This window comes from Microtus oregoni, unplaced genomic scaffold (assembly GCF_018167655.1).
Source record: "Microtus oregoni isolate MIOR12 unplaced genomic scaffold, Mior012 000002F_ref0000024, whole genome shotgun sequence".
Taxonomy (NCBI): domain Eukaryota; kingdom Metazoa; phylum Chordata; class Mammalia; order Rodentia; family Cricetidae; genus Microtus; species Microtus oregoni.
In genome coordinates this window covers 68,154,494-68,180,572 of record NW_024543061.1, presented here as the reverse complement: position 1 = coordinate 68,180,572, position 26,079 = coordinate 68,154,494, and the positions used below count along the sequence as shown (strand labels likewise).

The window sequence follows — 26,079 nt, the reverse complement described above, 5'->3', positions numbered from 1 at the left end:
TATTTTTATATTTATTTTTACTCTTTTTTTTTTTTTTTGGTTTTTCGAGACAGGGTTTCTCTTTGGTTTTGGAGCCTGTCTTGGAACTAGCTCTTGTAGACCAGGCTGGTCTCGAACTCACAGAGATCCGCCTGCCTCTGCCTCCCGAGTGCTGGGATTAAAGGCGTGTGCCACCACCGCCCGGCTATATTGAGATATTGAGTTTATTCTCCACTTCCTCTTCCCACCCTCCTCCTGACCTAGACCTGATCATAAACTTTTAAGCCATGTGTCTCAACCTCCCCAGTCCTGGGATTGCACTTGTTAGCCACCATGTCCTGCAAGATAAACTCCCCCCCCCCCCTTTTCACAAAAAGATTTAGTTATTTTAGTTATTTTAGCTGGGCAGTGGGGGTACACACCTTTAATCTCAGCACTCGGGAGGAAGAGGCAGGTAGAGATCCCTGAGTTTGAGGCTATCCTGGTCTATAGAGTTCCTGGATAGCCAGGGCTACACAGAGAACCCTTATTTTGAACCCTCCCCCTCCAAAATATTTGTTTTTATTTCATTTACATTGGTGCTTTTTCTGCATGCATGTCTGTGTGAAGATGGTAGATCCCCTGGAACTGGAGTTACAGACAGTAGTGAGCTGCCTTGTAGGTGCTGGGAATTGAACCCAGGTCCTCTGGAAGAGCAGCCAGTGCTCTTAACCACTGAGCCATCCTTCCAGCCCCTGCAAGATATATCTTTAGCATATGAATTACAATGACAAGTTTCAAGACTTTTTTTTCATTAACAGTATATAGGAAATTTTCGCACAGGCTTCTGAAAAATTAAATCGTTGCTATTTATTAATTAGCCTTGCAGGGGAGAGCGCCGATAGATTTCAGTAAGTTAGACAAAAACTGAAGATAGAGGATGGATTGTTTTCCTGCTGGAACACAGTGCGAGTTTCTCGTGGCGATTCACTGTGTGCAGAAAACTGAAGGCTAAAGTAGGGAGGGACTTTTTTTTTTGTTGTTGTTGTTTTTTTTGAGACAGGGTTTCTCTGTAGCTTTGGTGCCTGTCCCGGAACTAGCTCTTGTAGATCAGGCTGGCCTCGAACTCCCAGAGATCCGCCTGCCTCTGCCTCCCGAGTGCTGGGATTAAAGGCGTGCGCCACCACCGCCCGGCGGGAAGGACATTTATTAAAATATATATATATTTATTTATTATGTATACAATATTCTGTCTGCATGTATGCCTGAAGGCCAGAAGAGGGCACCAGACCTCATTACAGAGGGTTGTGAGCCACCAGGTGGTTGCTGGTAATTGAACTCAGGACCTCTGGAGCTCTTAACCGCTGAGGCATCTCTCCAGCCCCGGGAGGGACATTTTGATTGAATGAAATTCTGAAGTTCTTTTGGACTTGTCATTCTCCTCCTTCCCCCTGCTGAGTGATGAGGTACAAGACTGCACCCCACACCTGGTTTTAGGTTAGGGGTATTGAACCTGGGACTTCATTCGTGCTAGGCAAGCGTTCTGTTGATTGCGCTACATCCTCAGCCTTCAGCTGTGCATTTGTTTTGTTTTAGAGCAGGTATCACCATTTACCTCGGCTGGCCCTGGACTCGAGGTCCTTCCACCTCAGCCTCTGGAGTACAGGCGCCACAGGCTGTCACCGCCATTCCAGGCCTTAGACTATATTTCAGAGAAGGGGAGCTCAGTCAGGATAAAGTAAGCAACAGGAGTGTTGACACTTGTGCGTGCTTGGGCTTCATAGCAGCTTCGTCGCTTTAAAGAAAGTGGGGCAGGTGCCATTGTCTTCATTTCATGCACGGGAACTGAGACAGTTGGGCCTACTGGTTCCCATCAGGGTCAGCTGCTCAGGAGGCTGAGCTGAGAAGATCATTGTAGCCCAGGAAATTAAGTCCAGCCTGGGTAACAGTGAGACCAGCTGCAGTGACACCTAAGTAAGAATGACCAACAACAGAAGAAAGAAGGGTATGCCGTACCTAAGATTATAGGAGTAAATGACGCCGCAAAAATACAGTTCTGGGGGCTGATGAGACCACCTCGTGGCTAAACGCACCCACTGTCAAGCCTTGAATTTGATTTTCCGAACCCAAGAAAGAACCAACTCCTATAATTTGTCCTCTGACTTCTATGCGTGTACTGTGGCACATGTGTCCTGCCCCAGGCACACGCAAATAAATGTAATAAGACAAATTACACTCTTTCTTAGCCTGAGCTATTTAAGTGGGATGGAGAGGTGGCCCGGTGGTTAAGAACACTCCTCTTCCAGAGGACCTCCAACAGATTAAATGACTCTCAACACCCTATAATTTAATCTCCAGGGCAATCCGATATCCTCTCTGGTCGCCGTGGACACACATATACTCTTTTAAAGAGTCTAGGAAGGGGAGCTGGAGAGATGGCTCAGTGGTTAAGAGCACTGGCTGCTCTTTCAGAAGTCCTGAGTTCAATTCCCAGCAACCACATGGTAGCTCACAACCATCTGAAATGAGATCTGGTGCCCTCCTCTGGCATGCGGGCATACATGGAGGCAGAATGTTGTATACATAATAAGTAAATTTAAAAAAAAGTCTAGGGAGTGTGGAGATTTAGGGGTGGATATGATACATTAAAATACATTCGTTTTATAAATGTACAAAATTATAAAAGACTAAAATATAAAGGAAATAAACATTTAAAAACAAATAAAATTCAGGCTTTTGACTTTTGTGGGCTCCTATACTATCATGTATTATCAAAGCATATAATGCAGGTATTTAAGTTTTAGCCTCAAACTCAGTGGCAACCCTGCCATCAGATCCTGGGTACTGGACCTCACATGAGCCACCATGCCCAGCTGCTGCAGATGTTCTGGGTGTCACTTGTGCACATAAATGATAGCACAGATACGATTACATTTAACTTATTTTTAGAGCAAGCTGTTTAAGAAATCAAACATTTTGGTCATGTACAAGTAATTATCGGTTTTATCCAAAGTTAAAGTATTTGGTGAGCCCCCCAGCCTGGGGCATCCTGGGTACCAGCTCTGCCCCAGCCCAGGACTATGTAGTTGGCATCATCAGGGAAAAGAATGTACATTCATCTTTACCCTGGAAAGAAAAGAATGGAAACCTGCCCACAAGAGAAAGTGTAACCAGGAGGAGAGAATCGGGTGACAGGAAGATGGGTTTCGGTTCTGAGTGCCAGCCATTCATAGGTTCCTAGGGGACAGTACATCCTTACTTTGGGGTCAAGTCATGCGTACTTACTAACATTTCTAAGGGGGTAGGATGATGCACACCTGTAATCCCAGCACTCCAGAGGTAGAAACAGGATGCTCAGGAGTTCAAGACCATCGTGGACTACTTGACAAACATCGAATCTCAAAAAATAAATTAATTAATTAAATTAAATAAAAAAATGTTGAGCCCTTGAAAAAGCTAAGGTACCTCTTTGTTTGGGTCATTCAACTGATTGGTTGGTTTTTCTCCAGCTCTGTGTATAAGATGTGAGCCAAATCAAAATGGAACCACACTAAATAAATTCCTTGCTGTGTTCTTGGAGCTATAAGGATGCTAAAGTCTGCTGCCAGCTCTCTCTTCTCATTGCCTCATCCACGGTCTTTCTGTGTAACCTTGGCTGTCCAGGATCTCATTCTGTAGACCAGACTATCCTCAAACTGACAGAGATCCACCTGCCTCTGCCTCCCAAGCACCGAGATCAAAGGTGTGCACCGCCACTGCCGGGCTAAATGGGCCTCTTGGGAGATGGATTTTTGATCCCTGGCTTCACTTAAGTTCCCTCCAGATTGGAGCAGCCTCTCGAGGGGAAGACAGCTGGGCCTAGAATGTTGGCATTTTCCCCTTGTTGAGGGAGGACGATGTCAAAGGAGTCTTCTCTGAATTGTCTAATTTGTTCTTGATGTGTCTCTTCTCAGGAACAGTATTTCATTCTTGTCAGAATTATTCTTAGAGTCTCAATGTGTATAAAAATATGATTTTCCAAGGTTGACTAAATATAGAATTTGGACAAGGTGAATTTTATTTAATTTCATTTGTAATTCCAGTTGCTTGGGCTGCGAAAGCAAAATGAAACTGACCTCAAACTCACAACAGTTCTCCTGCCTCAGCCTTCCAAGTATTGGGTCATTTTCTAGGAGGGAAGTTCATATAAGCCCGGATCAGCCTGAGCAACATAGGATGATACTATCTCATTAAAAAAAATGGTTAAAGCCCGGGTGAGTTCCAGGACAGTTAGGGCTACACAGAAAAACCCTGTCTCGAGGGAGCGGGTGTGTGTGTGTGTGTGTGTGTGTGTGTGTGGTTAATTTGCATGTTAGTAAATACTGTAATATCCAAAGTTTTGTAACTAATACTTTTTAGATGAAACTAGGCATACTGTTTGTGTACTTCAGGATGTGATTGGGGAGTGCCACAAAAACAACCATAAGTGTATAATAAAAGAAACCTTGATGGATGTGGTGGTGCTTGCCTATAACCCTATCCTTCAGAGGTAGAGGCAGAATCAGAAGTTCAAGGCCAGCCATGGCTTCATAGTGAGTACATGGCTCTCAACAAGAAAAGGAAAAAAAAAAAACATTTTGAGTGATAGTGTCTGAAATTAAGAGTTCTGGTTAGCAAAGTATAATTTTGTATGAAAATCAATTTCAGGTATAATGGAAAGAGGTAGCGCATTGGAGGTCCCAGGGGTCATTAGTGTTCAGCTCTCAAGTTTAATCAAAGCCTCTGAGTTATTTAGCAGTACTCCAAGTTTAGACTTAATAACATGTTTAAAAACCACACTTACGGGGGCTGGAGAGATGGCTCAGTGGTTAAGAGCATTGCCTGCTCTTCCAAAGGTCCTGAGTTCAATTCCTGGCAACCACATGATGGCTCACAACCATCTGTAATGAGGTCTGGTGCCCTCTTCTGGCCTGCAGACATACACAAGACAGAATATTGTATATATAATAAATAAATAAATAAATAAATATTTAAAAAAAAAACCACACTTACGCCGGGCGGTGGTGGCGCACGCCTTTAATACCAGCACTTGGGAGGCAGAGGCAGGCGGATCTCTGAGTTCGAGGCTAGCCTGGTCTACAAGAGCTAGTTCCAGGACAGGAACCAAAAGCTACGGAGAAACCCTGTCTCGAAAAAAAAAAAAAGATAATAAAAACCACACTTACCACGATAACGAACTCCCGATCTCACGCTGTCAGCCAGGGGCAGCAGAAATTTCTTACATGGTAGAGTCTGCAGCTTGGCTGAAAGGCCACGCTTACCCTTTTAACTGGCCAAAGAAAGCAAAGGAGGAAGCCAGAGGACAGGGAGGAAGCTGGTGTCCTGGAAGTGGGCAGTTTAACTGCATCTCCGGGTCATTGTCATAGATTCCAGTTCGTCACTGCTAACAGACCTGTACACGGTTTGCTTGACACGTCAAACCAAAGTTTGCTTTTAAAAAGTATTTTTTATTGTTGGACAGTACGGGAGGCAGAGGCAGGAGGATCTCTGTGAGTTCGAGGCCAGCCTGGTCTACAAGAGCTAGTACCGGGACAGTCTAAAGCTACAGAGAAACCGTGTCTCGAAACCAAAACAACAACAAAAATATCATAAAATAAAACCCTGCAAAAAGCATACATCATTACCCTCTCTTAAAGTTACTGTTTTGGTTTTTTTTTTTGTAATTAGTCAAGATAATCAGAAGATTCTTTCTGATAGGGTTTTCATTCTAGCTTCTATATTCTTACTCTCCTTCTCTCTCTCTCATTTAAGACATGCATGACTTAAACATTAATTTAAATGATCTATGCTCTGTACACCACGCACCATTTACAAGACTGAGTCGGGTTAGGGAGTCCTGCTGTTTGAGTCCCTTTTGAATTCTGCTTGTCTTTTGAACATTCCAAGTCTTCTGATTGCTGTGCGGGTCAGCGAAGGGCTTGACAGATCGTTGTTTTGGAAGCTGATCTGTCGTAGTGAAAACAGGAATTCCCAGAGAAGCGCAGAGTGTTTCTCCTAACACCACAGCTGTAGCATAAACACGGCATAAAAGATGCGGATGAGAGGCGAGGGCACCCAGATGCCTGTGTTGGCACCAGCCACACCTACTCCCCAGAAGAGCTCTGCTCCAAGTCCTTTAAAAAATATGTATTTTAGTTTTATGTGTGTGGATGTTTTGCACGCATGTATGTCTGTGTACCATGTGAGTGCCTGGTGTCTGCAGAGGTCGCAAGAGGGCACTGGGTCTTCTGGAACTGAAATTACAGGTGGTTGTGAGCCACCATGTGGTTGTTAGGACCTGAACCTGGGTCCTCTATAAAAGCAGCAAGTGCTCTTAACCACGGAGCCATCTCTGCAGCCCCTCAGAGCCCTTCTTGAGCTTGTCCCAGAGCTCATGTCATTAATAGCAGTAATGGCATTGGGTTTCCGATTTCCAGCCTATACAGCAACTTTTCCAATATATTTTCATATTAAAAAGCACCATTAGCTGGGTGGTGGTGGCACACACCTTTAATCCAGCATGCGGCGGGGGGACAGAGGCAGGTGGAGCTCTCTGAGTTCAAGGTAGTCTAGTCTGCTAATGCCAGTTCCAGGACAGATAGGGCTGTTACACAGAGAAACCCTGTCTCGAAAAACCAACAAAACAAAACAAAACAAAAGCAAAAGGCAATTCTGATGTAGGTGGGTCTTCCATCTATGTGTTACTTTCATTGGTCAAATAAAGAGACTGCCTTGGCCTTTGATAGGACAGCAGCTTAGATAGGTGGAGTAGACAGAACAGAATGCTGGGAGAAAGAAGCAGAGTCAGGCAGACGCCAAGACGGATGCCCGTTAGACTCATCCCGGTAAGCCACAGTCAAGTGGCGATACAGATTATTAGAAATGGGTTGAATCAATATATAAGAGCTAACCAATAATAGGTTAAAACTAATGGGCCAGGCAGTGTTTAAAAGAATACAGTTTCCGTGTTATTATTTCCGGGGCTAAACTAGCCATGTGGGAGATGGGCAGGGCGAAAAGCAGGCCTGCTCACCTCATTACTACACAATTATTAAATTATTGTGTTTATTTTTTAGCATGACTGACTTTGTTTTTAAAGGTTTCATTCAATTTATGTGCATTAGTGTTTTGTCCACATTCATATCTGCGTGAAGGTGTTAGATTCCCTGGAACTGTAGTTACAGTTATGAGCTGCCGTGTGGGTGCTGGGAATTGAACCTGGGTCCTCTGCCCTGGAAGAGCAGTCAATGCTCTTAACTACCAAGCCATTTCTCCAGCCTGTTTGTTTGTATTTTACAACAAGGTCTTACCATGTAGTCTGGGCTAGCTTTGAACTCTTTCAGATCCTGCCTCAGCTTCTGAGTACTGGTATGCAATACTGTGCTCAACTTGTAAATACATCTATGTGAGAGATTTCTAGAATGTATAGAGGGAACATGTGTCAGTGAGGTGCCCAACAGATAAGCGTGTGACTTAGACACTCATGTTGCTAGTTCCTAGGTTTCTAGATTGACGTTTTTTAAGGACTGTTTTTATAGTTTTGTTAGGTGTGTGTGTTTCGCCTGCATGGAAGTATGTGCACCACATTCATGTCTGATACCTTGAGAGACTGAAAGAGGGCATTGGATCTCCTGGAACTGGGGCTATAGGTGGTTAGGAGCTGCCATGGAAAGTGTGTCTGGGGGCTGGAGAGATGGCTCAGTGGTTAAGAGCACTGACTGGTCTTCCAGAGGATCTGGGTTCAATTCCCAGCACCCACATGGCAGCTAATAGCTGTCCATAGCTACAGTTCCAGGGGATCTAACACTCATGCAGACATGAATATGGACAAAACACCAATGCACATAAAATAAAATCTAAAGAGAGAGAGAGAGAAAGTGTCTGGTCACCACATGTCCACCATGGCATGTATGCCCAAATATACATACATACAAAATGTAGTTAAAGTCAAAAAATAAAATCAATATTGTGCTATAAGTTTAGGATCCTAGCAAAGACCCTGGCAGGGGAACCCTAATTTCTCGGGACAGCTTGGCTATTGAGGGAGACTGGTTCTGCGGTGGTTAAGATGGCAGATCACATTTGAATACATTGCTTTTGTCTTTTCTGTTTATTTTATCCATCAATTTAGTTGTTTTTTTTTTCTCCAGTAAGAAAACAATCCCCAAGGAGCATGTGTTGTTCAGTCTTAATGTGGAGGCTGCAGGAAGCAGGCATGGTTATTTATACTGGCCTGCTGTTGGTTGTTTGTGTTTGTGTCGCTATGCCAACTCAGGCAGGAGGTCCTGACTCTTCCTAGGCATCTTTAGTTCAGCTACAGGATTCTGTGTCCATAGATTGGAGACTCGAAAGGCCTTTTCTGCTTGACATTTTGTTTTCTAACTTTCCTTAGCAAGGTGTGAAATTCAGAATGTCATTGATAATTGACAGAATTATAGAAGAGAAGGGATCCCTAAGAAGCAAAGACCAGGGCTGTGTCTGGCCCAGAAAGGGATCTGTCCCCTGTCATCTATGCTGTGTGGTTCCCTTGTCTTCCCATTACTGCTTCTACTTCCTCTTCCTCTGTCTCTCCTGGCCTCTTGGATTTATCTAGATTACCCTTTTGTCTATTATTTGCTTAGTTTGGGTTTTTGTTGGAGGATCATTAGCTTGGCCACCACACATGACCTTATGAGAGACATTTTTTTTTTTTCTGTCAAAGGTATAGCCTGACAAGGGTCCTATTCCCTGGAATCTTTCTAGAGCCTCGTCTGCGTGTCTTGTCAGTTCTGCCATGGGCAAGTGTACAGGTGTTGTCATAAACATATATTCATGAAGCTAGCTGTGTGTTGTTCAAGAAATTGTCCTTGCCGGGTAGTGGTGGCGCACACCTTTAACCCCATCACTCAGGGAGGCAGAGGCAGGCGGATCTCTGTATGTTTGAGGCCAACCTGGTCTACAGAGTGAGTTCCAAGTCAGCCAGAGATACACAGAGAAGCCCTGTCTCAAAAACAAAAGAGTCTTGTCTGGCAAGAATCCAGGGTGTAGGATTCAAGAGTAACACTGAGATGGACTGTTGGGGGTAAGAAGTTTATTATCAGGACAGAAAGGTGACAGAAATGGCAGGGCTCTGAGGAGACTCAGGCCCATGCAGCTGAGTTGGGGCCCCTTCTTACAGATGTTACAGGAGCCTGCTGCCAGGCTGTCTCTCATTCCCTAGCAGGCACAGGAAAGGGGGAGAAGAGAACATGTCAGTGTATTGTAGTTCTTTGATATGTTTGATTGTCCAGTCTGCCAGCGCAGGGTGCTCACTTGGGGAAGTAAGAAGCCAGGTACCTGGAAGTCTGTTAGCTAAAGATTCAGGTGGTGGTCTTAAGAGGATGCCTGCCAGTTTCTGTCTGCCTGGGGATGGGGACAACTGCTGTGTCCTGAGCAACAGCCTGGTCTGGATTCTGAAGAGCTGGAGAGGTGGCTCAGGGGATTGGAGTGCTTGCTGCGCAAGCAAGGGGTCCTGAGTTCAAATCCCCTGGCACCCATGTAAAAATCTGGGAGTGGCCATGCATATGCCTATATCAGCAGTATTGTATACAAAGGAGACAGGATTAGCCAAGTCAGTTTTCTTTATTCATTAGCCAATCATATTCACAGCATACAAAGGGGAATCCCACATCACTAGGCTTGCTGACTGCCAGCATAGTTACATAGTTCAGAGACCCTGTCTCATGGGAATAAGGCAGAGAATGAGAGAACGGGACACCCAGTGTTTTCTGGCCTCCACATACAATGTGCACAGGTTCATGTACGTGCATGAGTGCATATACCACATACATGCATGCATGCACACACACACACAAAGAGCTGTGTTTACTTTCTTAGAGTGTTCATTTCCTTTAGACTTGCCCTCATGGCCCCCTTACCCTAGAGCAGAGGGATCCTGCTGGCCTCTATGGCTATTAGTTTTTGGCAGGTGGCTTGGTGTTCTTGATTACTACTGAAGCATAAAGTGACAGTCACCTTTAATACATGTTTTAGTATAGTAGTTGAGAGCACAGAGCAGGACCAGAATGCCTGCCTCTTTTCCCCAGCATTTGCTGTTTAATGACTGTAGACCCACGTAGCCTCATTTAGGCGTGTCTCAGTGTCCCCAGAGAGCCTGTGCTAAACTGGATCCCCGAGATCTGATATCAGAATCACAGGCAAGGGAGTCTGATTGCTCATCTGGGGTCAGATGTCTTCCGGATGTGTTGATTGATGGTCATGGAGACGTGGTACAGAATAACCGTGTCCCCTCCCCAAGAGGCCGCAGTGTAGCTGAGGTTGACCTGCACCATAGAGACTGCTCCTTAGTGGGCTGGGTGTGGGCTTGTGCCGCCACAACGTTCACATACTTCACTACTTTTCCTTTTCTTTCTTGAGACAGGGTCTCTGTCTATCTCTACATAGCCTGACTATCCTAGAACTTGCTGTGTAGATTAGGCTGGCCTCTAGCTTACAGAGATCCTCCTGCCTCACACAATAGATAGATGAATGTAATAAGAGTCATTTTAGAGTTTGTCTTTCCCATAGCAGCTCACCAGCCCTCCCTTGCACACCAGGTGAGTTACCTCTCCTGAGCTTTGTTGCTGTCCTCGGCCCCAGCCATTTCTTGCGTTAGTGGCCAGGATAATCCTTCTCGCTTGACAAGCAGTGTTTGTGACCGGTAAAAGAACTGTTCGCTTCAGTCCCTCCTGGGAAAGCCATGGCCGAGTCTCGCTGTCCTCACTCTCCTCACTTTCCAGAAGCCATATCCTGTTCCCTTCCTGCGGAGTGGCTTTGCTCTCCCCAGGACCTCGGGGGCTTGCCGAGCCTCTACACCCTCGCTGTGTCCCTCAGCATCCTTCTCTGGTGGAGACATCACTCATGACTGTTCAGCTGCAGTGAGCTCCAGAGAGCTCGCAGGGAATGTTGAGAGAGTGGCCTACAGGTGGAGGTGGAGATTGTTCAAGATTATCGAGTATCTGAAACAGTAGGCAAGCCGTCTGTCAGGGAACACTCCACAGCAGCGGTAGGAGGGAGAGAGATCTTCCAGCGAGCGAGCTAGCTCTGATTGATCTTGGGCAAATATCTTCACAGTTAACCTTCTCTCAGCTCCCTGGAAATACCCTGCGTGCAATTGGTTGCAGTGTTCGAGGGCAAGCTGGCCATAGAGGGATACTCCTTCAATCCCAGCACCAGGGAAGCAGAAGCTGGCAGAGCAAGGGCAGAGGAACTGACAAGTTATTCAGCCCATGATGGGGGAGAGTCTTCTGTTTTGTGTTAATTTCATTGGTTAAATAAAGAGACTGCCTTGGCCCTTTAATAGGACAGAAAGTTAGGCGGAGTAGGCAGAACAGAATGTTGGGAGAAAGAAACCGAGTCAGTCAGTCGCCATGATTCTCCTCTCCGAGGCAGACGCAGGTTAGGATCGTACCGGTAAACTACCACCTTGTGGTGGTACACAGATTATTAGAAATGGGTTAATCTAGATGTGAGAGCTAGCCAGTAAGAGGCTAGAGCTAACGGGCCAAGCAGTGTTTAAAAGAATACCGTTTCCGTGTAATTATTTCGGAGCATAAGCTAGCTGGCGGCCAGGAGCCGGGCGGCAGGAACATGACCCGCAGCTCCTTCAACAAGCCCATAGTTAGGAAATAAACATTTATCAACATGTCTTATTTTTGTAACTCTTAACTGTTTTTTTTTATTTGGGAAAATAATTGACTTTTGCATCTACGCCTTTCCCTAGCTCACTAACCCACACCCATTCTTGGGATTGTCTTTGTCTTTCCTAATAAACTATGTCTGTAATTATTTAGAAATTTAATTTGCAAAAATGTTACCAAAAAAAAAAACGTTCAAAAGTAACCTTTGCCCTTCACCTCAGTTTATCTCTTGTGTAATAGTGACTCCCATATTAGAAAACAACAAGAAGCCGGGCAGTGGTGGCGCACACCCTTAATCCCAGCACTCGGGAGGCAGAGGCAGGCGGATCTCTGTGAGTGTGAGGCCAGCTTGGTCTACAAAATGAATCCAGGACGGCCTGGAAATGTTACACAGAAAAACCCTGTGTATTTTTTTTTTTTTTAAAAAACTAAGGTGGATAGTAGTCAGGTAAATGTCTTTGATCCCAGCACTCAGGAGGTAGAGGCTGGTGGAGCTCTGTGTTTGAGACCAGCATGATCTACAGAGCAAGTTCCAGGATAGAACAACGTAGTACTCAGCATCTCTTTTTTGTTTTGTTTTGAGACAGGGTTTCTTTGTGTAACAGTCCTGCTGTCCTGGAACTAGCTGTAGACCAGACTGCCCTCAAACTAACAGAGATCTGCTTGCCCCTGTCTCCGAGTGCTGGAATTAAAAGTGTGCACCACCACTGCCTGGCGCCTCAACCTCTCATTACTGGAGATCTTAACGGGATGTTAGGCTTGGTTGTTTAGACAGGTTTTGCTGGTCGAGGCTAGCCTCAAGCTGGAAGAGTCCTGGGAAGCATGATGCCCGGCTTGGCAGTCTTCATCGTAGTGAGGCTCCTCCTTTCTCCACTCTGCCCTTCCCCACTCGGTGGTCACTGACCATCGTCCATCAAGTCCTGTGATGTGATCATGTTTGTCCCATTTCCTTCCACCACAGTTAATCAAATCAGCAAAGTTACGGTCTTAGGAAATGGGGCTTTGGGAAATTGAGTAGGTTATGAGGGCAGAGGCTTCAGGAGGATGGAATAGGGAAAAAAAGAAAGAAAACAAACTTTTGTGTCCATATGGTAGACTGTCAGAGCTGTGGGGGTTGGGACTGGAGACAGGCTTCTCACATTAACAGCACATTCTGCTTCTGCTAAAGGAGACTTTCAGGTTACTTCTTATTTATTTTCTCAGGGCCTGTGCCTGTCCTCAGCCTCTGGTTTGATTTAGAATTCTCGTGGCTATGTGTACGTGTTACAATCCTATAGCATCTGTTTACTGTTCCGTTCAGGTCAGAATGCTTTCGTGATACCCTGTTATTTACATCTGCCTAGCTTGCCCAGGCTTGCTGGGAGGAATTGAGTGCTGTCTGGGTGCAGCCTTGAAGACACGCCCGGCACACTGATTGTTAGAGGCCTTGAAAGGACTGCTCCAGGCTTTGGGGTGTTCAGTCGGAAGTGTAGCTTTGTTTAGGTTTCAGGTGGTGTGGGGAGGAGAGGGGATGGTCTTTGGCACAGTTTTGGTTTAGTGTTGAGGACAGAGAGAGAGCCTTGAGCAAAGGCAAGTTTGCAGCAGCTGTTGGGAAATGCTAAGCTGTAGCCTCAGAGTCTCTTCTCCGGTTAACCCTTTCCTACACTCAGTCATTTTAGACGCCATCTTTGCAAATCTACACCAGTCCCCCTGGATACCAACACTGTTCACCCTGCATTGAGGATGGAAATAGAAACCTCAGGAGAAATGCAGGGACCCATAGAGAGGTCAGAAATGGGTTGCAGTGGGAGGAGGGGCTGGTATTGTTAGTGCTCCATGGTTTTCTTGTTTGTTCCTTTGTTTAGTTTGTTCTGCAGTGCTGGGGTTTGAACCCATGGCCTTACTATATAGTACTGATGACCTGGAACTCACTGTGTAGACCAAGCTAGCCTCAGATCACAGAAGTCTGCCTGCCTCTGCATCCCCAGTGCTAGGATTATAGGTGTATGACAACATCACCTGGCCATTTTTTTCCTAACAAGAGGTCTGTCTCAGAGCTGCAAGTGTGGCTCCATGGTGTATTAGTTACTAGCTTAGTCTGCCCAAGGACCAGAATTCAATCCCTATTACTACCTAAAATGCTAGATGATGGATGGGTGGATGGATGGATGGTGGGTGGGTAGATGGTGGGTGGATGGGTGGTGGGTGGGTGGATGGTGGGTGGATGGGTGGTGGGTGGGTGGATGGTGGGTGGGTGGATGGTGGGTGGGTGAATGGTGGGTGGGTGGATGAATGGTGGGTGGATGGGTGGATGGTGGGTGGGTGGGTGGATGGTGGGTGGGTGGGTGAATGGTGGGTGGATGGGTGGATGGTGGGTGGGTAGATGGTGGGTGGGTGGTGGGTGGATGGGTGGGTGGGTGGGTGTGTGGATAGTGGTGGGTGGATGGGTGGATGGTGGGTGGGTGGATGGATGGTGGGTGGATGGTGGGTGGGTGGGTGGTGGGTGGGTGGATGGTGGGTGGATGGGTGGATGGTGGGTGGGTGGGTGGATGGTGGGTGGATGGGTGGATGGTGGGTGGGTGGATGGATGGTGGGTGGATGGTGGGTGGGTGGGTGGTGGGTGGGTGGATGGTGGGTGGATGGGTGGATGGTGGGTGGGTGGGTGGATGGTGGGTGGATGGGTGGATGGTGGGTGGGTGGATGGTGGGTGGATGGGTGGATGGTGGGTGGGTAGATGGTGGGTGGGTGGGTGGTGGGTGGATGGGTGGGTGGATGGTGGGTGGATGGATGGTGGGTGGGTGGATGGTGGGTGGGTGGATGGATGGTGGGTGGGTGGATGGTGGGTGGGTGGATGGATGGTGGGTGGGTGGATGGATGGTGGGTGGGTGGATGGTGGGTGGATGGGTGGGTGGGTGGGTGTGTGGATAGTGGTGGGTGGATGGTGGGTGGGTGGGTGGTGGGTGGGTGGATGGATGGTGGATGGATGGATGGTGGATGGGTGGATGGTGGGTGGGTGGATGGATGGTGGGTGGGTGGATGGTGGGTGGATGGATGGATGGTGGGTGGATGGATGGATGGTGGATGGGTGGATGGTGGGTGGGTGGGTGGATGGTGGGTGGGTGGATGGATGGTGGGTGGGTGGGTGGTGGGTGTGTGGATAGTGGTGGGTGGATGGGTGGATGGTGGATGGGTGGATGGATGGTGGGTGGGTGGATGGATGGTGGGTGGATGGATGGATGGTGGGTGGATGGATGGTGGGTGGTGGGTGGGTGGATGGATGGATGGTGGATGGGTGGATGGATGGTGGGTGGGTGGATGGTGGGTGGGTGGATGGATGGTGGGTGGGTGGGTGGTGGGTGGGTGGATGGATGGTGGGTGGATGGATGGATGGTGGATGGGTGGATGGTGGGTGGGTGTGTGTGTGGATAGTGGTGGGTGGGTGGTAGATTAAGAGGGAGCCTAGAGAGATAGTTTAGTGGTGATATCACTTGCTGCTCCTCCAGAGGACCTGACTTCAGTCCTACCAACATGCACCGCGCGGCTCACAACCACCTGTAACTCCAGCTCCAGGGATGTTTGCCCTCTTCTGGCTCCCCATGGTGTCAGTCTGTGTATTCCTTAATACTAAGGAACTGTTCTCTGCAGAACAAATGTTACTACTGCCAGACCTTGTTGGTTTTGAGACACCATGAAGCCCCAGACTGTCCTCAAATCAGGGCATCCTAGCTTCACCTCCCTCCCCCACCCCCCGTACTGGGACTGCAGGACATGCATGGCCCTGATTGCAGATCTTAGGGAAGTCAAGGTTAGTAGCTGAGTCCCTGTTTCCTTCTCATAGAAGTAGCTTAAAAAAAGAACTAAAATAATCTGATTCTTAGGTACAATTTGGACTTTAGCTGTTAAACTTTGGCATGACTCTCCAAGCCTCTGCTTCTTCATCTTAGGTGTGAGGAATCAGTCTTAATTCCTAGGGTTGCTTTAAGGAATCAACAAAACAAGACACACACAGAACACTCAGGCCAGGTTGTTTTGGAACAGGAGGAGTACTTGATGCACAGTTTAAAACAAAAAGAAAGGGCTGTGTGTGGCTCCATGCACAGGCTTGGTGGGTGAGTGGGCCTGCGTGGTTGTGGGTGGGCCTATGTGGTAGTGGGTGGATCTGTGTGGTAGTGGGTGGGATCTGTGTGGTAGTGGTGGACCTGCGTGGTAGTGGGTGGATCTGTGTGGTAGTGGGTGGACCTGCGTGGTAGTGGTGGGCCTGCGTGGTAGTGGTGGACCTGCGTGGTAGTGGGTGGACCTGCGTGGTTGTGGGTGGGATCTGTGTGGTAGTGGGTGGGATCTGTGTGGTAGTGGGTGGGATCTGCGTGGTAGTGGGTGGACCTGCGTGGTAGTGGTGGACCTGCGTGGTAGTGGGTGGATCTGTGTGGTAGTGGGTGGGATCTGTGTGGTAGTGGGTGGATCTGTGTGGTAGTGGGTGGGATCTGTGTGGTAGTGGGTGGATCTGTGTGGTAGTGGGTGGATCTGTGTGGTAGTGGGTGGGATCTGCGTGGTAGTGGGTGGGATCTGCGTGGTAGTGGGTGGACCTGCGTGGTAGTGGTGGACCTGCGTGGTAGTGGGTGGGATCTGTGTGGTAGTGGGTGGGATCTGTGTGGTAGTGGGTGGGCCTGCGTGGTAGTGGGTGGGCCTGCGTGGTAGTGGGTGGATCTGTGTGGTAGTGGGTGGATCTGTGTGGTAGTGGGTGGATCTGTGTGGTAGTGGGTAGATCTGTGTGGTAGTGGGTGGGATCTGTGTGGTAGTGGGTGGATCTGTGTGGTAGTGGGTGGATCTGTGTGGTAGTGGGTGGGATCTGTGTGGTTGTGGGTGGGATCTGTGTGGTAGTGGGTGGACCTGCGTGGTAGTGGGTGGACATGTGTGGTAGTGGGTGGGATCTGTGTGGTAGTGGGTGGGATCTGAATGGTAGTGGGTGGACCTGCGTGGTAGTGGGTGGACCTGCGTGGTAGTGGGTGGACCTGTGTGGTAGTGGGTGGGCCTGTGTGGTAGTCGATAGATCTTGCTTGAGTGTAGACAACACCTAGAAACAGGCACTTCCTCTAAGGCAAAATCCCTTGGTTTCAGTTAACCCACTGGAATGCATGTATGTAAAAATGAAACAGACAGGCTTTTAGGATGCTTTTGTCTTCATATGCTCTCTTTTTCTGTTTTGTGACAGTGCTTTTGAAGATGAGACACTGAGGCTTCGGCAGTTGAAGCTGGACAATCAGGTGAGCAGGGGCTCTCGGGGCCGTCCTGGCTGGAGCTGGTGGTCTCGGCTCTGAAGTCATGACAGGGTCTCACAGAAAGACTAGATGAGCAGGATCGCTCGTGGCTGCTCATTAAACAGGGTCTGAACTTAGTCGTCAAGCCAAAGGTCTGGGCTGTGGCAGGAGCAGGGCGATTTGACGATGGTAGCAATTAACTGGCTTTGTTAATAATCAATGAAAACCTCTGACACCTTCTACAGGAACTAGAAGAATGTTGTAGCTGGGCCTGGTAGCACTAACTGGTAATCCCTGCTCTAGAGAGACTGATCACCGTGAGGTCAAGGTCAGTCTGAGCTGCATAGGGAGACCCTACCTTAAAACACTAAAAATGATAGATAGATAGATAGATAGATAGATAGATAGATGAGTAAGTAAGTAAATAAGTAAGAGATGTATTGGCCTCCTGCTTATTGCCATAACAAAATACATGAGACTGGGCACATTACTTTTAAAAAGAAACTTACAGATTTAGAGGCTAAAGTCCAAGATCCAGCAGCTTCATCTGGTGTCTGGTGATGCCCGTCTTAGTTAGGCTTCTAATGCTGGGATAAACACCGTGACTGTAATCATCTCACAGCCTGGAGTCCATCATGAAGAAAGTGTGCTAAAGACTTCCCTAAAGGCACATCTTAGAGAGGCATTTTCTCAACTGAGATTCCTTCTTCCCAGATGGCTCTAGTTTATACCAGATTGCATAAAACTAGCCCGCACAGCCCCCTTAGTGATAACACAGCATGACAGAGACCAACAAGGAAAATAATTGGTACAGGAGAGATGCCATGTGAAAGGGCAGGAAAATAACTTTGTAGGCGGAGACTGCTTGTTTGTTTCCCCACTGCCAAGACCCAAAATAATCACACAGAAACTGTATTAATTAAAACATTGCTTGGGCCGGGCGGTGGTGGCACACGCCTTTAATCCCAGCACTTGGGAGGCAGAGGCAGGTGGATCTCTGTGAGTTCGAGGCCAGCCTGGCTACAAGAGCTAGTTCCAGGACAGGCACCAAAAACTACAGAGAAACCCTGTCTCGAAAATCCAAAAATAAATAAATAAATAAAAATAAAACATTGCTTGGCCTATTAGCTTTGACTTCTTATTAACTAACTTTTACATCTTAAATTAATCCATTTCTATTATTTTGTATTTTACCATGAGGCTTGTGGTTTGTCAGTAGGTAAGGTTCTTGTGTGTCTGTCTCCTTCGGCAGCTACATGGCATCTCCCTGACTCCACCTTTTTTCTCCCAGCCTTCAGTTTAGTTTTCCTGCCTAGCTCTATTCTGCGCTGCCAAAGACCCGAAGCAGCTTCTTTATTAACCAATGGTGGCAAAGCATATTCACAGCATACAGAGAGGGGATTCCCACATCATAACTTTTTTTTCTTTTTGGTTTCTTTGGGGCATGCATAGCAGGCCTTAGCTGGCCTCAAACTACAGAGATGCTCCTGCCTCTGCCTCCTAAGTGCTGGGATTAAAGACGTGTCCAACCCTACCCAGCTTTTTGGTTCTTGAAATAGATTCTTGCTGTGTTGCCCACCCAGGCCTCAAATTCATAATCCTCCTGCCTCCACCTCCTGAGGACTGGATTTATAGGCGTGTTCCACCACAGCTGGCACTTCTTATGACCTCTTGCTCTTGGAACCAGCTGACACCCTGGGGGGAAGGGCCCATTAATCCCTTCCCACAGCAGGCCTGCAGATGATTTATCTTTTCTACCAGGCCATAGCTTTCTCTTACTGCCTTGGAACTTGCTGTGTAGCCCAGGCTTTCTCTGAAGTCAGTCCTCCTGCCTCAGCCTCTCTGGTGCTGGGTTATGACCTCTACCCCCATTTCCCCACCCTTCAGCATGACTACACTTGACTGCATGGGGCCCTGCTTCAGCACGTGACTCTTTGGGAGACACTGTAGGTCATGTCCACACTGGAACAAAACCACTTAACAGTTTTTCCTTCTCTAGAATTTGGTCTGAGGCAGATCTCTGAGTTCGAGAGTGAGTTTCAGGACAGCCAGGGCTACACAGAGAAACCCTGTGTCAAAAAAAACCAAAAAGCAAAATTTTGGCCTGTGCTTGCTGCTGTGCTGTTTAAATTTTGTTTTGTTTTACTTTGTTTTGTTTTGGTTTTTGGTTTTTTGAGACAGAGTTTCTCTTTGTGGTTTTGGAGCCTATCTTGGAACTTGCTTTGTGGATCAGGCTGGCCTCGATCTCACAGAGATCCGCCAGCCTCTATCTCTCGAGTGCTGGGATTAAAGGCGTACACCACCATCGCCTAGCTTATTTTAATAGTGTTATTCACAGGTTTTTTTAATATACATTTTATTTATTTATTTATTTATTTATTTAATTTCTATGTGGGAAGGGGTTGGGTTTTCGCGACATGGTCTCATCCTACAGCCCAGGCTGTCCTCAAACTACCAACAGTTCTGCCTCAGTCTCCTGAGTATTGCAATTGCAGGTATACCCTACCCTGCCTAGCTGTGTTTGTTTCCTTTACTGGACTAATAGAATAAGAACCAAGGACATATTTTTTTAGTAACATATTTTTATTTTATGTGCATTGGTGTCAGATCCCCTGCAACTGGCTCTTCAGACAGTTGTGAGCTGCCATGTGGGTGTGGGAATTGAACCCAGGTCCTCTAGAAGAGCAGTCAGTGCTCTTAACCACTGAGCCATCTCTCCAGCCCCAATTTATTTTTATCTTATGTGCATTGGTGTTTTGCCTGCGTGTATGTCTGTGTGAGGGTATTGGGTCCCCTAGAACTGAAGTTATAGACAGTTCTAAGTTGCCCTGTGGATGATGGGAATTGAACCCGGGTTCCTTGGAAGAACAGTCAGTGTTCTTAACTGCTGAGCCATCTCTCCAACCCCCCAAGAACAGATATTAAGAGATACATTTATTTTTGATTGACACATAGTTATTGTACATATCTGTTCGGCACTGCGACATTGCCTGCCAAGTTTGTTTATGTGCATGTGTGCTTGTCTCTGTGAAAGGGAGTCAGAGGACAGACAGCCTTTGGGTCTCACTTCTCACCTGTCTAGCCATCCAGGTTAGCTGCTCAGGATTTCTGCAGAATCCCAGTCCCTGCCTCCCATCGCCTCCCGATGTGCAGGAATTAAAGGCACGGCTACCATGCCTGGCTCCCACTAAGTGTATATTTGATGATCATTCCATCAGCGTTCCCTAGCCTAGGGACATGCAACAGTCTTTCATTACATCCTGCATGAAGGAAGGAAGGCGTGTGCAGCGCTCTGCAGTAACACGCTGTAAAGATTAGGCAACTTAGAACTATACCTGACATCCGTCACTTTCATGTTTGCTTTTCTATGTGATTTTTTTTTAATATTTGTCAAAACCATTTAATAATCACGTGAGTCCACATGGGGTCTACCTGACAAATCTGATGGCATACAAAGCAAAGTGAAGTCTAACCAAGAAAACCGTGAGTTCTGAATCTAGTCAACACCTAAGAACAGGCCTGGGGAGAAGGCCCAGGGTGCGGGCTGAATCCTGCAGTAGAGTTGCCTTGGTTACCGATGCGAGCCAGAACTCAGTGGTGGGAGGGTGGTGACTGCAGAGGGAGCAGGTCACCTGCAAAGCAGAGGAGGAATCGGCAAAGATGAGATGACATTTTCCACCGTGGAGGTCAGCAAGGACCAGTCCCCGTCATGGATACCACACAGAACAGTATTCCAGACTCAGACCATCAATTGTGACCCCTTTGATCCTACCTGAGACTCCCCTAGAATCTTTAGAAATTACCAAAGGTTAGTGGTGCCTGCTAGCATGTGCCTGTAATGGCAGCACTGAGCAGGTAGAAGAGGATGGTCACAGGTTCAAAGCCAGCCTCAGCTGCATAGCAAATCCCTGCCTCTAACATTGGTGTTGCATTTGCTCATGGCTTTTGCCTGCCCTCTCTAGCCTTAAATCACCCCTGATTTCTGCAAGACCAGATACAGTCCAGATGAGACGCTGGACCACTTGAGTTCCCACCAATGCCGGAGGCTTTTGGTCTCCAGCGCTTATTGGTTCTTAGCATCTCAGTGGGCATGAAGTAGCAGCTGGGTCTTCATCTCCCTAATGACCAATAGTGCTAAACTGCTCATAGCTTAAAACAAAACAAAACAACAACAACAGGATCTAGCTGTGTGGCTCTGGCTGTCCGAATTCCAGTTCCAGGAAATCTGCCTCCGTCTTCTGAGCTGTGGCCATGAGGCATGCACGTGGGGCACAGGCATACATGTAGACAGAACTATTGTGCACAAAGAAAAACAAATATAATTTAAAAATAGTGTATGTGACAAAGCTTTCCTTTCTACCTTACTGGGGCATTTCTCTCATATCCATTCCTGCCTTTTTGCCTGACTTTGCTTTATCTTGCTGCTGTTTTGGTTTGGTTTAGAGGAACTCAATCTCCCCCTGTTAGCCAGTCCTGGGATCAGTGTCCTCCTGCTTCAGCCTCCAAGTGAGTTTCCACGTCATAACCATGACTTTGCATATATAGGGTGTGTATGTTGATTTTTGCCAATACAACACAAGCTGACATCATCTAAGAGGGACCCTCGGTTGAGAAACAGCGCCCATCCGATGGCGCGTAGGCAAGCCTGGGGGCATTTCTTGATTGGTGATTAATGTGAAAAGGGTTAGCCCACTGTGGGGCGGGGCCATTCCTGGGATGGTGGTCCTGGGGTATATAAGAGAAGACTGAGCCCCTGAGGAGCAAGCCTGGCAGCAGCATTCCTCCATGACCCCTACTCTGTTCTTGCCGCCACCTGCCTGTCCTGACTTGCCTTTTGTGGGAATGAAGTCTCTCCTTCCAGGTCAGATTGGGTCATGGTGTTCATCACCACCACTGAAAATCACTAAGACGCAAGCAAGCGTCCTGCAGAGTTGCCCCAGCCCGGCTCTTTATCTCTTGTCTACTCGTAAACTGAATTTCCCTGCTCAGAATGTCCCAACTATCTTTTCTTTCTTCTCAATTCTGATCCAAGTTCATTTGATTTCAATTTGTAAGATGAACAAGAATGCAAAACTGAGGTTGGCTGTGGCAAAACATCTGAATAATCCCAAGATTTGGGAGGTTTGGGTAGGAGTGTAATTAGCTCCAAGTAATCCCAAGATTTGGGAGGTTTGGACGAGATGGTTGTTAGCTGAAAATCAGTCTGGAATACATAGGAAGACCCTGTCTAAAGAGGAAAAAGCCTGCCCCGAGTATTTCCATTTCTTCATTTTGTAGACCAGGTTGGCCTCGAACTCACGAGGTCTGCCACCCGCCTGAGTGCTGGAATTAAGGATATGCACCTCTATGCTCAGCTGGCATGTTTGCATCTCTTGTGAAACAAAAAAGAGATTCACAGTAGCTCTTAGGATTAGTTTTTAAAAAGAAAAGAAAGGCCGGCTAAACTATTCCATGAGGGTAGGCTGTGCATTGTAATACCGCATTTTCTCTCTAGAGGGCGCTGCTGGAGAAGAAGCAGAGAAAGAAGCGCCTTGAGCCCCTTATGGTCCAACCAAACCCCGAAGCCAGGCTGCGCCGGTTAAAGCCTAGAGGTGGCGAGGAGCACACGCCTTTGGTGGACCCTCAGACGCCTCGCAGCGATGTCATCCTACATGGTGTGTATTTAGACAGTGCCACCCACGTATGGCTTAAGTACGATTTTCATAGACCCAAGATGAGGCAGGAGAATGCAGACACGGTGCACAAAGACAGTACCAGCTCCCTTCCTAAGATCCTTCCTTATCTTTATAATCACGTTCTGGGTCTTTGGGAAGAGAAATCGTGGAAGATGCCTTCAAGTTTATGTCCAACCTAGAATTATTGATTTTGATGCAAAGTGAATGGCACTGTCCGAAATGAATGAATGAATTCTCAAAATGAATGAAAAGTCTGACCCTGAGCCACACGCCCAGCCTTGGCCTCACTCCTAGGTTCTGAAGTACAGTTTGAGTAGCCAAACCTGTTGGTAGACTCGGTCCTTGTCCTCGACACACGTGCTTATGACGTTAAGGAGGAGAACTGAGGTGGCTGGGTAGCCCTTGATTGGCTGCATCCCGCAAAGCACCCAGCTCACTTCCGGTCCACATTCACTCTTTCTTCGCGCTCCTAGGCATCGATGGGCCAGCTGCTTTCCTTAAGCCAGAGGCTCCGGATTTGGAAAGCAAGCCTCATGTTCTCTCAGTGGGCTCCCCTGCGCCAGAAGAGGCCACCGACGGAAGTGCAGGTGGGGAAAGCCCTCCAGTGGAGACCGCCTCCAAGCCAGACCTCCAGGAGATTCTCCAAAAACATGGTGAGGGTGACGCTCGGTTTACGGCAGGGTGCGTGCCTTCCTCTCATGGGCTTACAGTCTAAGTGACCCAGACTTGGGTAGTGTGGCTTGGGTTCCAGCATCTTTGACATCTAAAGGGGGATACTTGGAACAGTCATCGTTTGTGCTGTTGTCTGAGAAGACAAGATAATGAAATACAGAGTAGTCATTATCATTTATGACTTTTCATTTTGCCCTTTTTTTTTTTCTTAAACCTTCTTTCTTTCGAGACAGGGTTTCTCTGTAGCTTTGGAGCCCATCCTGGAACTAGCTCTTGTAGACCAGGCCAGCCTTGAACTCAGAGATCCGCCTGCCTCTGCCTCCTGGGTGCTGGGATTAAAGGCGTGAGCCACCATCACCTGACCTTATATCTAGTTTCTTTTTTTTTTCTTTTTTCTTTTTCCCCCCTTTAGACAAGGTATTGCCATGTGACCCAGGCTGGCTTCCAGTCTGAGATCCTCCTGTCTCAGCCTCCTGAGTGCTGACACCGTAGACATTTATCACCATGCTCAGCTATATAACTTGCCCTTCAAGTGAGGAGAGTGAAAGCCAGCAAGGAATTAGTATATGCTAGGTACTTGCCTTGCCAGCCCCTCCTGGGAGAGTGGTTGGATACCGAAACAGGTTCATCCGTTAGAAATAGCTTCTGAGAGTCGGGGAGCTGGCTTACTGGTTAAAGACACCCACTGCCGAGCCCAACAGCCAGAGTTCAATCCCTGGAACCCCATAAGGGAGGAGGAGGCTTAATTACCCTCCATACTCACCTGGCAAACCTGTCAACCTGAGTTTAAACAGAGCCCATGTTGGGGAAGGAGAGAAGCACTCACAGAATAAACAAATTAAAATGTAACTTTTAAAGTTTTAAAGAAGAAAATGGGTTCTGTGCGAAATTGTATGGAGCTTTATTCTCAGATGTCCTCGTAGAACGTTTATTCTGGCTGAGGCTTTGGGGCCTGGGGAATGCAGCCCAGATTGTGGAGCGCTTGCCTAACAAGCCTGAAGTCCTGGGTTTGATTCCCAGCACTGTGTGTAGAGATGCGTGCTTGTATTCCCACCACTTGGAAGGTGGAGGTAAGGCGTTCCGTTCAAGGTTCTCCTTGGCTGTATAACAAGTTCAGGGCTATCCTGGACTACATGAGACCCTGTCTGAAGAATAAGTAAATGTGGGTTTGTGCTAGAAGTAAAAAGGTGCCTGAGAGTCCCTGGAGAGCCCCTAACCCAGACAGAGTGGTTGGCAAGCTGCCCAGAGGAAGTGCGAGGGCCTGCAGCAGGAACTGGTCCATTGAGGTGACAGTGGAGCATGGAGCAAGATGCAGGAGGGTGGGAGGGAGCATGGGTAGGGCTCAGAGATTTAGGCACACACCTTTACTCCCAACACTTGCAGAGGCAGAGGCAGGAGGATCTCTGTGAGTTCAAGGTGAGCCTGGTCTAGTAGAGAGTTCCAGGACAGCCAGGGGCTCCATAGTGAGACCCTCGTCTCAAAAATCAAAACAAAACAAATGTTAGTTCCGTAGAATGTGGGAGGCCACAGCAAGACTTTGGAGTTTGCCTAAAGCATAATAGGAGGCGGTGTTGGTGGTGAGACAAGGTATCTGTAGCCCAGGCTGGTCTCCAGCTTGTTATGTAGCCAGGGATAGCCTTGACTTTCTGATCCTTCTGTTCTGCCACTGTCGCCTGAGTACTGGGATTATAGACATGCACTGCCATGTCTGGTTCCAGTTAGCAATTTATTATTGCATTTTTATTTGTGCGTGCGTGTGTGTGTGTGTGTGTGTGTGTACACGCCGTGCACACATGTGGCAGTCAGGCAACTTTAGGGAGTCAGCTCTTTCTTTCCACCATGTGGATCCAGGAATCAAACTTGGGTTGTCAACCTTGGCAGCAAGCACCTTTGCCCACTGAGCCATCTCGCTGGCCCCAGTTGGGAAGGTTTGAAGCAAGAAAAATTGAAAACCTCTCTATTTCCAGTGTGATCTTCTCAGACAACAGATGGCAAATGCTGACAGGCTTTCCTTTTCTGCCAGGCATCTTGGGTAGTGTGAACTATGACGAGGAGACCGACAATGAGGAAGAGGAGGGGGACAGTCTCAGCTCCCCGTCAGCTCATTCGGAAAAAGAGAGTTCTGTGGCCGGCCAGAAAGCAGCCTCGGTAGGTGGTGCCGAGCCAGTGTCCTTTTGCAGCTGGTGTGATCATCCTCAAACACAGAGAAATGTTTACGCCGAGGCTCGTGATGCTCTGTTTGACTTACCAGATCGGGAGGGGACTGAGAACAGGGGCAGGATTTTGTCGCTAAGTGTCTGACACAGGGCGTGAAGTTTGTACCCGATTCTGGTTGCTCACAGAAAACTCTGTTTTCAGGAGACGGGAGCTGCTGGTGTCACAGCCCAGCAAAGCGATGCCCAGCTTGGAGAAGTGGAGAATTTAGAGGACTTCGCCTACAGCCCTGCCCCGCGGGGTGTCACCGTGAAGTGTCGAGTAACTCGGGATAAGAAAGGCATGGACCGCGGCCTCTTCCCCACCTACTATATGCACCTGGAGAGGGAGGAGAACCGGAAGGTACGGGGTCCATCGTAGGCTGTTCTCTTCTTTTCTCTGAGCACTGGTGATAAAATGTCATCCACAGCAGGCAGACACCCTTCTGCTAAGCCCTTAACCCCCAGATGATCCTGAGAGAAACAAGGCTGTCATGGGAATTGGTTATGCCCAGGGAGTCCCACTAGTTAGCCATTGTCATCTGAAAGAGGGCTGTGTACCCAGAAGTCCTGTTCTTAGTGTCTCATGTCAGAACTAGTCACGGTCAGAAATCTGATTCCTCACCCCTGTCCACCCTCAAGAAAAGCTTCTGTCCACAATGTAAGGAAGTAG

General features: G+C 47.7%; 1 protein-coding gene across 2 annotated transcripts in view; it reads left to right on the top strand.

The window, feature by feature from the left end:
* Tulp3 (TUB like protein 3) overlaps positions 1-26,079 on the top strand; it is a 38,649-nt gene that overhangs the window by 5,328 nt on the left and 7,242 nt on the right. For both annotated transcript variants that reach the window (XM_041637034.1, XM_041637041.1), the window contains exons 2-6: positions 16,822-16,873; positions 22,362-22,521; positions 23,016-23,195; positions 25,238-25,362; positions 25,573-25,770. In XM_041637034.1, the coding sequence (XP_041492968.1) occupies positions 16,822-16,873; positions 22,362-22,521; positions 23,016-23,195; positions 25,238-25,362; positions 25,573-25,770 (715 nt within the window). The remainder of the gene's footprint in view (positions 1-16,821; positions 16,874-22,361; positions 22,522-23,015; positions 23,196-25,237; positions 25,363-25,572; positions 25,771-26,079) is intronic.